The 12,701-nt window shown below is 28.0% G+C and overlaps 1 protein-coding gene across 5 annotated transcripts in view; it reads right to left on the reverse strand.

The window, feature by feature from the left end:
• Positions 1 to 8,776: 8,776 nt before the first annotated feature.
• Positions 8,777 to 12,701, reverse strand: part of LOC112685831 (neurobeachin) — a 214,300-nt gene continuing 210,375 nt past the window's right edge. For 4 of the 5 annotated variants that reach the window (XM_025557853.1, XM_025557855.1, XM_025557854.1 and 1 more), the window contains 7 exons: positions 11,860 to 12,037; positions 10,938 to 11,018; positions 10,592 to 10,759; positions 10,246 to 10,509; positions 9,984 to 10,180; positions 9,486 to 9,637; positions 9,318 to 9,408 (listed from right to left, as the gene is read on the reverse strand). In XM_025557853.1, the coding sequence (XP_025413638.1) occupies positions 9,318 to 9,408; positions 9,486 to 9,637; positions 9,984 to 10,180; positions 10,246 to 10,509; positions 10,592 to 10,759; positions 10,938 to 11,018; positions 11,860 to 12,037 (1,131 nt within the window). Of the gene's footprint in view, positions 9,409 to 9,485; positions 9,638 to 9,983; positions 10,181 to 10,245; positions 10,510 to 10,591; positions 10,760 to 10,937; positions 11,019 to 11,859; positions 12,038 to 12,701 lie in introns of all 5 variants that reach the window. The other variant, XM_025557852.1, reaches the window with a different exon arrangement.

Genomic DNA, 12,701 nt, shown 5'->3' on the forward strand with positions numbered 1-12,701 from the left:
TACGTCTCAGTAAGGTTATCATGCCGCGTGTCGGTGCGAGTTTGGTTCATGGTAGGGTGACCAGTTTTACAAAAAAAAAAAAACGGGACAATCAATTTTTGATTCAAACACACATAAACATACACATTTTTTTTTTAAATATTTCTTATATTTTATAGTTACAATTAAAATATTTTTTAACTACCTTGTTTAATATTTTGATAAAAAAATGATGTCGATTGCTCATCATGTCTTTTATTATCTATTGCAGTGCCGTTACTATACTTTAGCGATGAACTGATTGCGTTTAATAATTTTGGTTGTTTTAACAAAAAATCATAAAAATCATCACACGAATATTTTTTGAAATGATTTTTCAGAATTGTAATTGATTTGATGGTAGGAACGAAAAAGCGATTTTTTTCGTCCGTCCATAACATATTAGTAATGGAAAATACTCTTTCAATTACAGCATTTGTTCCAGGCATTGCTAGAGAATATTCAACAATCTTCTAAAAATTATTTATCGATATATTTTTACTATTTAAAATTTTATAGATAGCACACCATCTTTCTTCAACACGAACATAATTATTCTGCCATTCTTTTAAATTTTCATTTATAACATTAACTACATGATTATATTCATCAAAAAGAATATCTTCATCCACATTCCAACCTGTTTATTTTTTATTATTTTGCAAAATAAATGTTAAACTTTTTTGAATATCATTCCATGTTGGACAATTTATCAGTGAAATATTTTTAGTTCTTCAAATGAATTTCCCCACTTTACAATGTACAACAAAAATGTGTTATAAAACTGGTTAGTTTGCTCTATAAATTTTTTTTTTTGTGTATTTATTTTTTTTTTTCTAGTTCTAAAAGCATCGAATTTACATTGGAAGTTAAAAAGTGTTTTTCTATTTTTTATTTTTCCACATAGTATTTCTAATTCTTCTGATACTTCACATGCAGATATGTTGTCCCATTCTATTCTTTTTATAGTGTCACAAACGACTTTTAATTGACTTTGTATAAAATGAAACCATATTATTGCAACGGGGCCACTAAAAAATGATTTTAAAATGGTTGGACATTTATCCTGAGTGTCAAAGTACAATTTTAAAAATGGATACATTTCAATAATTCTAGAGACTGCTGGTTGTAAGGATAGCCACCTTTCTTTACACTTCCAAGTACGTTTTTGTATTGTGTATTTGTAAAATCACACTTTTCCAGTATAAATATAAAAGTATTGAAATATTTTGTTAACGATACATTCGATATCAATAGGTAAAATATCTGTACTAGTTTGCGTTGTGCAGAATATGAGCTGCACAACCCATTTCAGTAATGTTAGTCTTTAAATTATTATTCAAAATCGTAAAAACATTTTTTGTTCCTCTCCTTGCAGCATCTCCGAAATTAGTATTATAGTTGTCACCGGTAAATTCAATAATTTTGTGAGATAATTTATTTTTGTTAAAATTTCCATAATATAAAATGACAAAATATCTGAAGTTTCTTCTTTCAAATTTGTGAATTCTAACACTTTTATTTGAACTCCTATTTTAGGATCAAAATAAAGAATAAGAATGAGGACAATTTTTAAATTCTTATGATTTGAAGTGTCAATCATAACTGTCGCCAAATTAACAGCCTTTAGTTCGTCCATTATTTGATCAATTGCAGAAGGAGCCAATACATTTAGAATAATTGATTCACACTAAGTGTTGGTACCAAGTCTTTTTTTTCATATAACTTTTTTATTAAAGTAGTAGTACAATCCATTGACCTAAAATAATGGTTATGTACTATAGTGTGAAATGCAAACATTCCCTCTTCTGCTGCAATTTTTAACCCTTCACTAGTTAAGCCAGCTGGTCCTTGTTTAATAAAATATGAAGTTACCTTGTCACTTTTTGAAACACTAGATAAGGCCGATGTATGTTTTTTCTTTTCTATATGCTGTTTGATATCTGAGCGTCCTCCATGTTCGATTGAAAATACTGCCTTGCACATCGTACAAAACACTTTTCCAATTTCTTCACAATTTTTTAGGAAAGTAAATTCAGACTGTAAAGATACAGTGAACGTACATCTCCTCTTTGGCATTTTTAAGAAAAAATAATGCACCAACTCACAAAATTTAAAGAAAAAAGACAATACGTAGTGGCTATAATAAACACAATCGCTTTACTGTTCGTACGTACGATTACAATGGTAATCCAAAAGAAAAAACCAATTGGAAAAATATTTTATTATAAAATAAAATTAATTATATTTATTAATTACTATTTACTTGTATAACTTGTAAGGATACAAGAAATTCTTAATCAATAGTTTTTAATAGTATATTAGCTTACGTTGCAGTGGAATCATTTCAATTAGGAATATTTTCTGTACCTATGATTCAACTACGAATACAAATAGTTCAATGAAATCTGTTACCGCATCATAATGCTGTACCCATCGTGTAGCACACAATCTTTTTAAAGTTTTAACCTTAGGATCCTCATTACTATTTTCAATGTTGGTTAAAAGAAAATTTTGACAATTTGGTGTATAAAACATAGAAGTTTACGGATAAATATTTATAACCTGGTTTTTTTTTTTAGTTTCGTAATAATTTAAAAGTTTGTATTTGAGTTATTTGTAGGTTTAAGACAATATATAAATACAGCTCATGGGGGGGATCTATCCCCCATATCCTCCCCGTAATTACGCTTCTGTACAGACGGGAACTCTTGAGTTGGGTCCCCAGATATTTGATTGTTTAAAAAAAACACGAGTTAGGTCCGCGGTGTTATTTAATAATATTCGAATTTGGTCCATGGTCACATTTGATTATACGTGAATCGGGTCCACGGTTGATTTTATCTTGTTGTTATCTTACTCACTTAACTCAAGTTTTCCTAGTGACAGATGTGTATTTTAAATTTCTTCCAAAATATAAACTATATAATTATAAATAAATTATTAGTGATAAAAATAAAAATAAATTAAAATTTGATCTAAAATCAAGCCAATTTAATAATCATTTTTCACACAAAAAGAAATTATAATTGAATAATAATTTTAATATTTTAATAATGTTTACATTAGACCGTTACCTTTGTATAACAAAAAATTAAATTTTTTGGAAATTTTCTTTCTAGCCAACCTCCACATGGTGTCTTCTAGGTATCGCTAATAGGCTGGTCCCAACTCATGTACTCGATAAAATTTATGGGGCCCAACTTATGTACTCAATAAAATACGTCAGGATACAATTCATATTTTTTTTTAAATTTAGGACCCACTCGAGATTATCCTCACATACTATATTATTATGTACAAAACAGCGAGCGCATGCAAATTCCGCCCGGGTAGAACACGATTGCGTATTGTAATAACCCAACAACACAAAGTTAAAATAAAGGGGGAAAATAGTATATATAAATGGTGGTGGGATATGTAAATGTGGGTTCTTACCTTCCTCCTTGTTTAAGGAAGGGCTCTCAGGGTGTGAAGGTTCGAGAGCCGATCAACGTGATTGTACAGTCTGCCAAGCTAAATAAAGCAGCACTTAATTGTTAGACCTTCAGATATTTAACGCGAGGTTGAAAAAAGAGGACAAATGCAGAATTCAATTGCACTGGAACCGGATACTCTTCAACATTCGTACGAAGAACACAAGTAGAACGGATTAAAATCACAAGTCAAATAAATCACACGTATAAACTCTCTCGTTAATCGTATGATTGGTGCGGTGCGGTGCGCACGTACATACGACCAAAAAAGAGTTGCTTCGTTGATCTTACAATCAGTGTGCATGCACTGAAGACCTATGATCAAGAGCTCGGAGTAGGGTAGTGTGTGTCTCTGTTATATAGGGATGTATGTCGGCATGAATCTTGGACGGTCCTTTAAAGATTAGTCTTTATTTTTCGATTTGTGTTATCCGTGCGGGTATCGAAGGAACCGTTATTTATTTAAAATGGTTTAAAATCACGTACATACAAATAGTATATATAACTATAAAATATTTGTGCTGTCTTTTACAATGTAATGCACATCGTTACAGTACGTTTGTCCTTTTTGGCAACACGATTGCGAATGAAATCGTACGCAACGTTGTCAAATTTACTAATTTCCCCGTATTATACTTAATAAATATAGAATACATATAAATTCATATTATACAGTTTTATAATAGTTCATAAAAAAATGAATAATAAAATAATAAATAAAACGAGGATAACTAAATATAAAAAAAGTAATTAATAAATAAAATTGACAGTTTTTATTTGAATGAAATTATTGTTAATAAATTATTTGAAAATGTTTAAATTTGGATTCCTTCACATTTATAACTAGGGTCCGGATTTGTATGCACTTAAAAACCTTAAAATAGTATGCATTTATGCATCAAAAAAACCTTTAAATATGCACTAGATATGCTCTTATTTTTTTTAAAAAATATGCAAAAATATGCTCTTACCTAAAATATATGCATTTATAATTTTTTTTTTTAATTTTTTCTTTATATATTAATAAATAATAATTAATACAACATAATCAAACAAACTTAATTTTTTTATTACCGGCACTGCGACATCAACTTACAACATTAATTAAAGACAAAAAATGTTTAAAAATTACATTAAATTAATAAAGTGCACTTACATACAGTATTACATACTGTAATAACATGCTAATAGATAGGGTTGGCTTGGTGTATCACATTCTAAAACGCCAACTAATAAATTTGCTATTTAACGGCCGTTTGTATCAGTTGTTTCGTCAACAGCAATCCAAATATCTGAATTTCCAATAATTTCTCGGATTGCATTTATAACATTATTGTAACATGGACCAAGATAATTTTTTCTAAGTGTACTTTCATCGGGAATATGCTTACCTGTGTACTTTTCCAAAAAATTCTTGAATTCGGGAATTTGAAGTTTATTCCATGATATATTAGCGACTATCAAAGCTGAACAAAGATCCTCGTTAAAAATGTTACCAGATTTAGGTTTTGCGTCCAATACAAATAATTGTTTTTTGTTATCATTTGCTTTACGATTTAAAGCACTTTTATGCAAAGCAGTATCAACGTGTTGTTGTACTTGAAATTTTTTGGTGCAAACAATTTTTTTGTCACACAATTGACAAAACACTACAGAACCGTCCGTAGTAAAAATTGTGTGGTCTATTTTATTATACAATGCAATCCATTGTTTTATTAAAATTTGAATATTACTACGACTTTTCGGCATTTTAAAATTTACGAGTGTAAAAAAAATTATTAAAGAAATTTGTTTATATACGGAATGCGGATTACGAAATTATATTTATAGGCGATTACCGACTGGCGACTACAGCACAACGCGCGACGATTAAATACCAACTAAATGTAAAACAACAAGAGCCACGATGCAGCGTGTTTATCCAATATAAGACTTAAAATCACGATAATAATAATAATAATCATGCTAAAGATATAATTGTATGAAGGAAATTTATATATAACTGGTCTTCATTGTTGTCGATCGATGTGTTTCGATAAGCAAGATATGGTTTTAATACAAATTAAATATTTCCCCACAATACTTCATAAACTCATAAATCTAGTTTCTATAGTGAAATATAAATAAAATAACTATTATGTACCAAAATATGCTTTATTATGCCGAATTCTTCAAATATGCTATCAACCTTAAAATATGCATTTATATGCAAAATAAACTTTTTTCTATAGATTCTCTGCTACACAAATCGTTCACATTTCTTACTCCCGTTGAACTGCATACACTTATTACAAATATGTAAATGCATAAAAATCCGGACCCTATTTATAACCTACTACTTTTACTGAAACTCGGAAAATACCGTATAATATACCTAATAGAAGTAATAAAATTTCGTTATATCTGATATATTTGATATCATTAACAATTAAAATAGGTAAAAGCAATAAAACACAAAGTATTTATTAAGTTTTTTAAGTTCCCTCCTCTCTTCTCGTTGATACATTACAATTACCTACTTGATCAATCTCATTTAAAATGTAAAATTAAATTAAAATTTAAAGAATAAAATACAAGATATATGGAATTCTTAGAATACATTCAATTTTTTCTTTGGAAAGAGGAGATGTTCACAAAATTATAACATTACATATTTTTGATAAAAGAACTCACATCATTGTAAAATCAATACATTCTTTGCATTGTTCAAAATCTAAAAAGATAATGGGGATCTTTCTCCCTATGCGTAAGCCCCTGTAAGGAGCGCCAATTAGTTTTTTCCCTAGTGCACAAATTGTCTAAATGCAACACTTTTTGATGTACATTATTATTTTATTTTAAAAATTCTGCGGTTTCTGTGATTTATTTTGAATGTCATTGTAGACTGTAGTTCTAGGAATTTGCAATGTGAATAATGGGCGTACAGTTGCAGTGGCGTGAAAACATTCCGTTTTCAAACATACCGTTTTTAGTATGATCATTCCAATCATACTAACGTTATTTTACTTCTGACTCATTGACACAGCTCAAATATAAATGCTATACGAAATGGCCTAAATATTACTCATTTAAACATGCTATGCTCCAACCCACTTAACCATTCATTCAAAAATTTAATAAGCCTACAAAATATGAACCCTACTCATTATACTAACAAATTATAACAGTTGTATAAAAATATTCAAAAAGTGAGGGCTAAGGACACGGGAAAATAGGTTTTTCGCTTATAATGGGAGTTTTTTTTTTTAAATCTATAAAAAAATAATTTATCATAACAATTATAATTTATGATACAATATTTTAATATATATATATATATATTCGTATAATGCTTATAACACACATTAACAATAAAATAATCTATGAACATGAAAATTATAAATGATGAAATTAGAAAAATAAATAATAAAATAGGAAAATAGGAATAAACAATTTTTACTGGACAGGGAGAAAAGAATTTCAGACCAGTTTATTTAAGTACAGTAAGTTTTATTTAATACATACAATAAATAAGTAAATACTTATCAGGCACGTCACATTTAATACTGGCGGTTGTATTAAATTAAAACAGAATGAAATATAAACGCAAACACGTCTATGATAATGGTGCAAAGACGCTAAGAAAATAGTATGTTAACAAAATGAAAAATAATAATAAATATATAAATATATATAAATAAATAATAATAATTATTTGTTTGTGTGATAAAATAAAACTCATAAATAAAATTTCTTTAAAATAAACAAAAATATTAAAGAATATAATTTTTAAGCAAATATGTACTCTAAAATAAAATACCAGTGATTACACAATTCAAAATACTAGTATTGCACAATTCAAAATACATAAAGTATAATGTAAAATGGTATAAATTTAAAATAAACAAATATATTATGAATATAATAATTATTTAAACAAACATTAAGTGTACACAACTAACAAAATTAGCTAAGGAAAAAATGTATGTATCATTACTACCTACTTTAAGAACATTAAATTTAAAACAGTAAAATAGCAATAATAATAATCTTCATAACTTATCGAACAAACAATGTTTTTCAACACAATACTGTCAATAATAATAACTTGGTTATAGTTAGTGTTTTGATTGACATTAAAATTCTAAATTATCTGTACATACATATAATATTAGCATAATAAAATTAAGTACTACATAATGTTTATTAAAGAAATTGACAATGATCTAATAATACTAATTAAATATATTTTAATAATTTTATTATATTAATATTTTAAAATGGCTAAGACAAAATCTTTTGATAGTGATATAAAATAAAAATGAAAGAAACAAAATCAAATATAAGAAATAAACCGGCCACAACCTTGGTTTCTTATTATTACACAATGTACAATAATAAAACACAACAAATGTTATACTTTAAAATGAGCTTTTTCAACAGGTCACCAAAACGGTTGGCACAACTTAAACGCCTAGTTTTTCAGGCACTGTGTATATATAATCTTAATACTTAACTATTGTATTATTATTATACATATTACATAAATTAACATATTATTTTATTTAAAATATTATTATTATTAGAAATAAGATTATAATTCAATGAATCGTTTTAAATGTTATTATTTGTAGGCACCAATGACAATAGAATAATATTAATAATAAAAAAAAATTGTACATATATTAAAAATGAAGTTTATCACAGTAATTATTGAAGTAGTTTTACTGCATTAATTCAGTATTATATATAAATATAAATTTATACATAATGACAAATGGCAATATAAACGAAACTTTAATACACAGCATGGTTTCATAATAATTATAATAATAATAGTTTTCGAAAAATATGTCTAGTTATTATTGATTATAAACACTAGCAATTAATAAACGCAGTAAAAAAAACAAAAAAAACCCAAGAACAAATACTGTTTACAATAATACTTTAGCAAAATATAGCGAATATATTTTAACATCATGCATATTCGCATTTAAATACTATTTAGTAACGACGGAAATTGAATAAAATTTATCACAATTATGCAGAATAAAAAATTGTATTCCTAATAATACTTTTTTTTCGGAATGATTTATTAGTCAAATGGAATGTATTTAGTTAGAACAACACTATAACAAAGAACTATGTTGTTATATTGTTTTTGGTTAAAAGGCCTACAATTTTTATTAACATGTAACTGAATAGGTCTAAGTTTATCAAGTTTAAAATTTTAATATTCATTTACCAATGTATTCATACATTTTTTTTAAAAATTATTTTAAGGAAACATTGTATTATACAATATAAATAAGCACTTCATTATTCTATCAATTATAAGTGTTTTATTAAACACAATAGTAGTTTGAATTGGATCTTTAAAAATTCTCTTTAGATTTTTTTGTATAAGGTACCTTTGATAAGAAAAACATGATAGCATACAATTACAACTAAACCAATAATTTAAACAAGTGAATTTGTAACAAAACTAAACAAAGGGTAAATACTACATTATTTGCTAACAACATGAGTGATTGTAAAAACAGAACAGATAAAGATGGTTGTAAATATTTGGTAACACTTTTTTATCCCTTTGAATATAAACATTAATATTAATAAATTATGTTAACATCCAGAACGATCACATATGTTGATATAATGTTTATTACACTTCTAACCCAAGATATGGGATAGATAAAAACATAGATGCTAATATCAAGTGATCAAATTATTGCAAACTTACTAGTAGGTATACATTTTCATTGAGCTCAAACTTTTAATAACACTTAAAAATTAAAATTATAATTAACATACACTGTACAATATAGATTATACGAGAAGAATACATCAATATCGCTGTTGAAACTCATGGTGCCATCTATTGTAGTCAATGTGGAATATGACAATTGATCCAGTTGACAATCCAGCTAACAAAAATCTTTAAAAGTATGAAAAAATAAGATTAAAATTGAATTATATTTACTAACAATAAACAATATACTAAATTTTAATTACTTTTGGTCGTGTGTAAGTCCCAGAGATCGCACACTACTGTCACAAACAGGAAAAGCATATAGAAGTGATAAATTAAATGTTCTCCATACTTCAACAATACCTTTGTCGCCTCCTGTCATTAAATATTCACCATCTCTGCTTAGCAACATGCACTGAAAAATATAATTCTATATTAATTGAAAGTATCTATTGTAAAATTGACACAAAAAAAAATTAAATAAATTAATAAATGTTATTGATTACAATGTAAAATTATAAATAATTTAAACAAGAATAAAAAAAAAAAAAATAACACACAAAAAAAATTTAAAAATAATTTAAGTAACAATTGCATTGTTTAGATATTTTTTTTTAAATCAGTGTAATTTTTTTAAGAATTTTTCACTGAAAAATAACAACCATATAACCAGGAAAAGTGACCATTAATTATTTGATCACAGTTTATAGGTCATAAATGTACAATAGAACAGAAATTATGATTAAATGTCTTATTATTACTTGAATATTATCGTTGTGCATGGTATGTCTCAGTCTTTTCCCATTGATTGTAAATGCTGCGATGCTGCCATGTTCATAATTCACAACAATGATGCCTTCTCGGGACATAACAGCACATTCAGGATTTTCAAAGCCATTGGGAGGGTCCAGCGACCTAAGAAGATCGCCAAATGTAGTGTGTACAAGAACTGGACCACCTAAAAAACAAATGAACCGTTTTTAATACTAAATGTAAAAAATAAATAATGCACATGATACTAACCCGAGGATGCGGATACGACTAATCCAAGTTCAGCAGATATAGATACTGAAGTGACTGGTTGTTCGTGGCCTGTTAACGTAGCTCTTGGTGTAGGGTGATCACCTTCTCCGACAATTGTCTGACTTCTTGCGTTCCAATGCCACAATAATATAGTACAATCCGACGATCCACTGGCAATATAACAGTCTGAAGTGATGTTACATTCGCTGCGACTCAAGCACGTTACCACACCATAGTGGCCAAAAACGATTTGAACAATTTTTGCTGATACAGAATAGGACACAAGCGATAAGTAGATATTTTTTGTCTTATTATTACATCGTCAAGCTAGTTACGCGGGCATTACCAGTTTCAGTGGAGAACACTCTGAAACTATTGTCCCAAAAACCGCAAACAATCAAGAAACGGCTGTCCACTGTTGTCACAAAACAATTCCATTTGATTTTTAATTTCTGACTAAAGTTGTCACCTAGATGGCGTTTCATTGTGATGTTCACATTGCTATTGGATTGAGCTAAAAAACAGATAACGAGATTTAATATCGGTGAACCGTCAACGTTATTAACAACTTTGGGTGATAATTTATGCATAACACCAATCGACAACAACCGATTTAAAATCGAGTTGCTTCGCGTGTGCAGCGAACGGTACGAGCAGTGTTGGGACTGTTGGGATTATTGCATTAAGCTTACTCAAAATTTGATCCATAACAAGAGGTAAGTTAACGTTCGGTTGCTGAGGACTTTCAGCATAACTTGGCGATTGAATTGTCACTGAAAGGAAAATAAATAAATATATATATATTAATGTAATTAAGTATATTAATGTAAATAAATATATAAAAATAAATAAATAAAAACAGCGTTAAAAGTTTAAGATTTTGTATGTTTTTAATTAAAACATGTATATATATAAACCGTATCCGTATGGTGTATTTCTAACATGGGCGCTGTCGCTTCCCTTGGGTGTATTTACTTAAGGAGGCGTTCTATTTAAGAGGATGTTTAGGGGCGTTTTTTCTGTCACTTAAATTTTAATTATATGCATGATAGAATATGTTTTAAATCAAACCAAGATCTATGTTCCTTCAACTTTGGACAGGAAGGTTAAATTACTAATTATGGCTTTTTAGTCGACATACCTAGTCGCAAAAGACTTTAGGGCATTGAACAACTTTTCACAAAATCAAAATAGGTACCGAATAGAAAAAAAAATATATGTGAAAAGAAAGATTTAAGACTGATACTGACATTTATTGAGCGGTATATTGTTTCATAAGCAAAAAATCATTACCTCATAGCAGTCATTAATCATATATGTATTTTTCGTGTAATTATTTTACAGTATGAAATGCGAAATTATATATTAGATAATCACGTTTATTAGCGAAAATTGTTCATATTGTCCCCATATTTCTATTTTTTGAAATTTTCTTAAATGGTCGATTAAAACAAATGGGCTTTTAGTTAAAAAAAAAAAAAAAAAAAATGATGTTTAGAAGGGAAGTGAGATATTTTTGAAAATTGAAAGAAGGTGACGTGATAATTGGGAACACTAAATACAGAGATACATGGGTTTTAAGTAATATTATTGTTTGGAATGCTCGTGACGAACCGGAATAGTTTGTGTTCCATCGGTTTATCGCGAACTGCATGTTAGTGGTGACGGTCACGACGGCCGGCATCGGCAGTTGCGGGAACGTGTTGGCCGATATGTGACAAATCGGTGAGTTTGACGGGAACTTCATGGTCATGCAAACGTCGTCCGGTATGCTGGTGAACATCATTGGTGACTGGGGAAAAAAAAATTGCGTTAACACTACTATCTGGTCTAGCTGATGGGGTGTGTGAAACGGCGTATACACAAGTATCCAGTGTCGACCTGGACACTAAAGGACTCTCAAAAACATCACTTAACAATTTATTTTTTTTTTCGACAATTTTCATTGCGGTAAAAATTGAGTTGAATGTTAACAATATATAAATGTAAGCATATGCATGTATATTTATACAATACATCTATACAATATTTAATATCTGTATATAGTAACTTAAGTATGTTGTCAAATTGTACAAATAATATCAGTTATCCTTTTAATAGTTCTGATGAGTTAGCCACATTGTTAAAACATTTTTTTCTTTGTCAATTTCTAAATGTTTTTTTTACAGTTATCATTATTAAAGGACACTATTATTTTGATTGAACGGTTGATCGTCATGTTGTTTTTATAATATTTTTTTTTGACACGACACATAAATGATAAAATTAATATGAGTTAAAAAAAAAAAAATAATAACAACAGAAGTAACAAAAAAAATCTTCATTGTAATAAAAGCATGATTCGTATTTATTATATGTTAAAAAAAAATACAATAAATACCGATTTTGCTTTTATTACAATCAAGATTTTTTTGTTACTTCGTCTTCGCTCTCAGTAATTATTTCCAATAAACTAT

This window comes from Sipha flava, unplaced genomic scaffold (assembly GCF_003268045.1).
Source record: "Sipha flava isolate LNK unplaced genomic scaffold, YSA_version1 293_pilon_pilon, whole genome shotgun sequence".
Classification (NCBI taxonomy): Eukaryota; Metazoa; Arthropoda; class Insecta; order Hemiptera; family Aphididae; genus Sipha; species Sipha flava.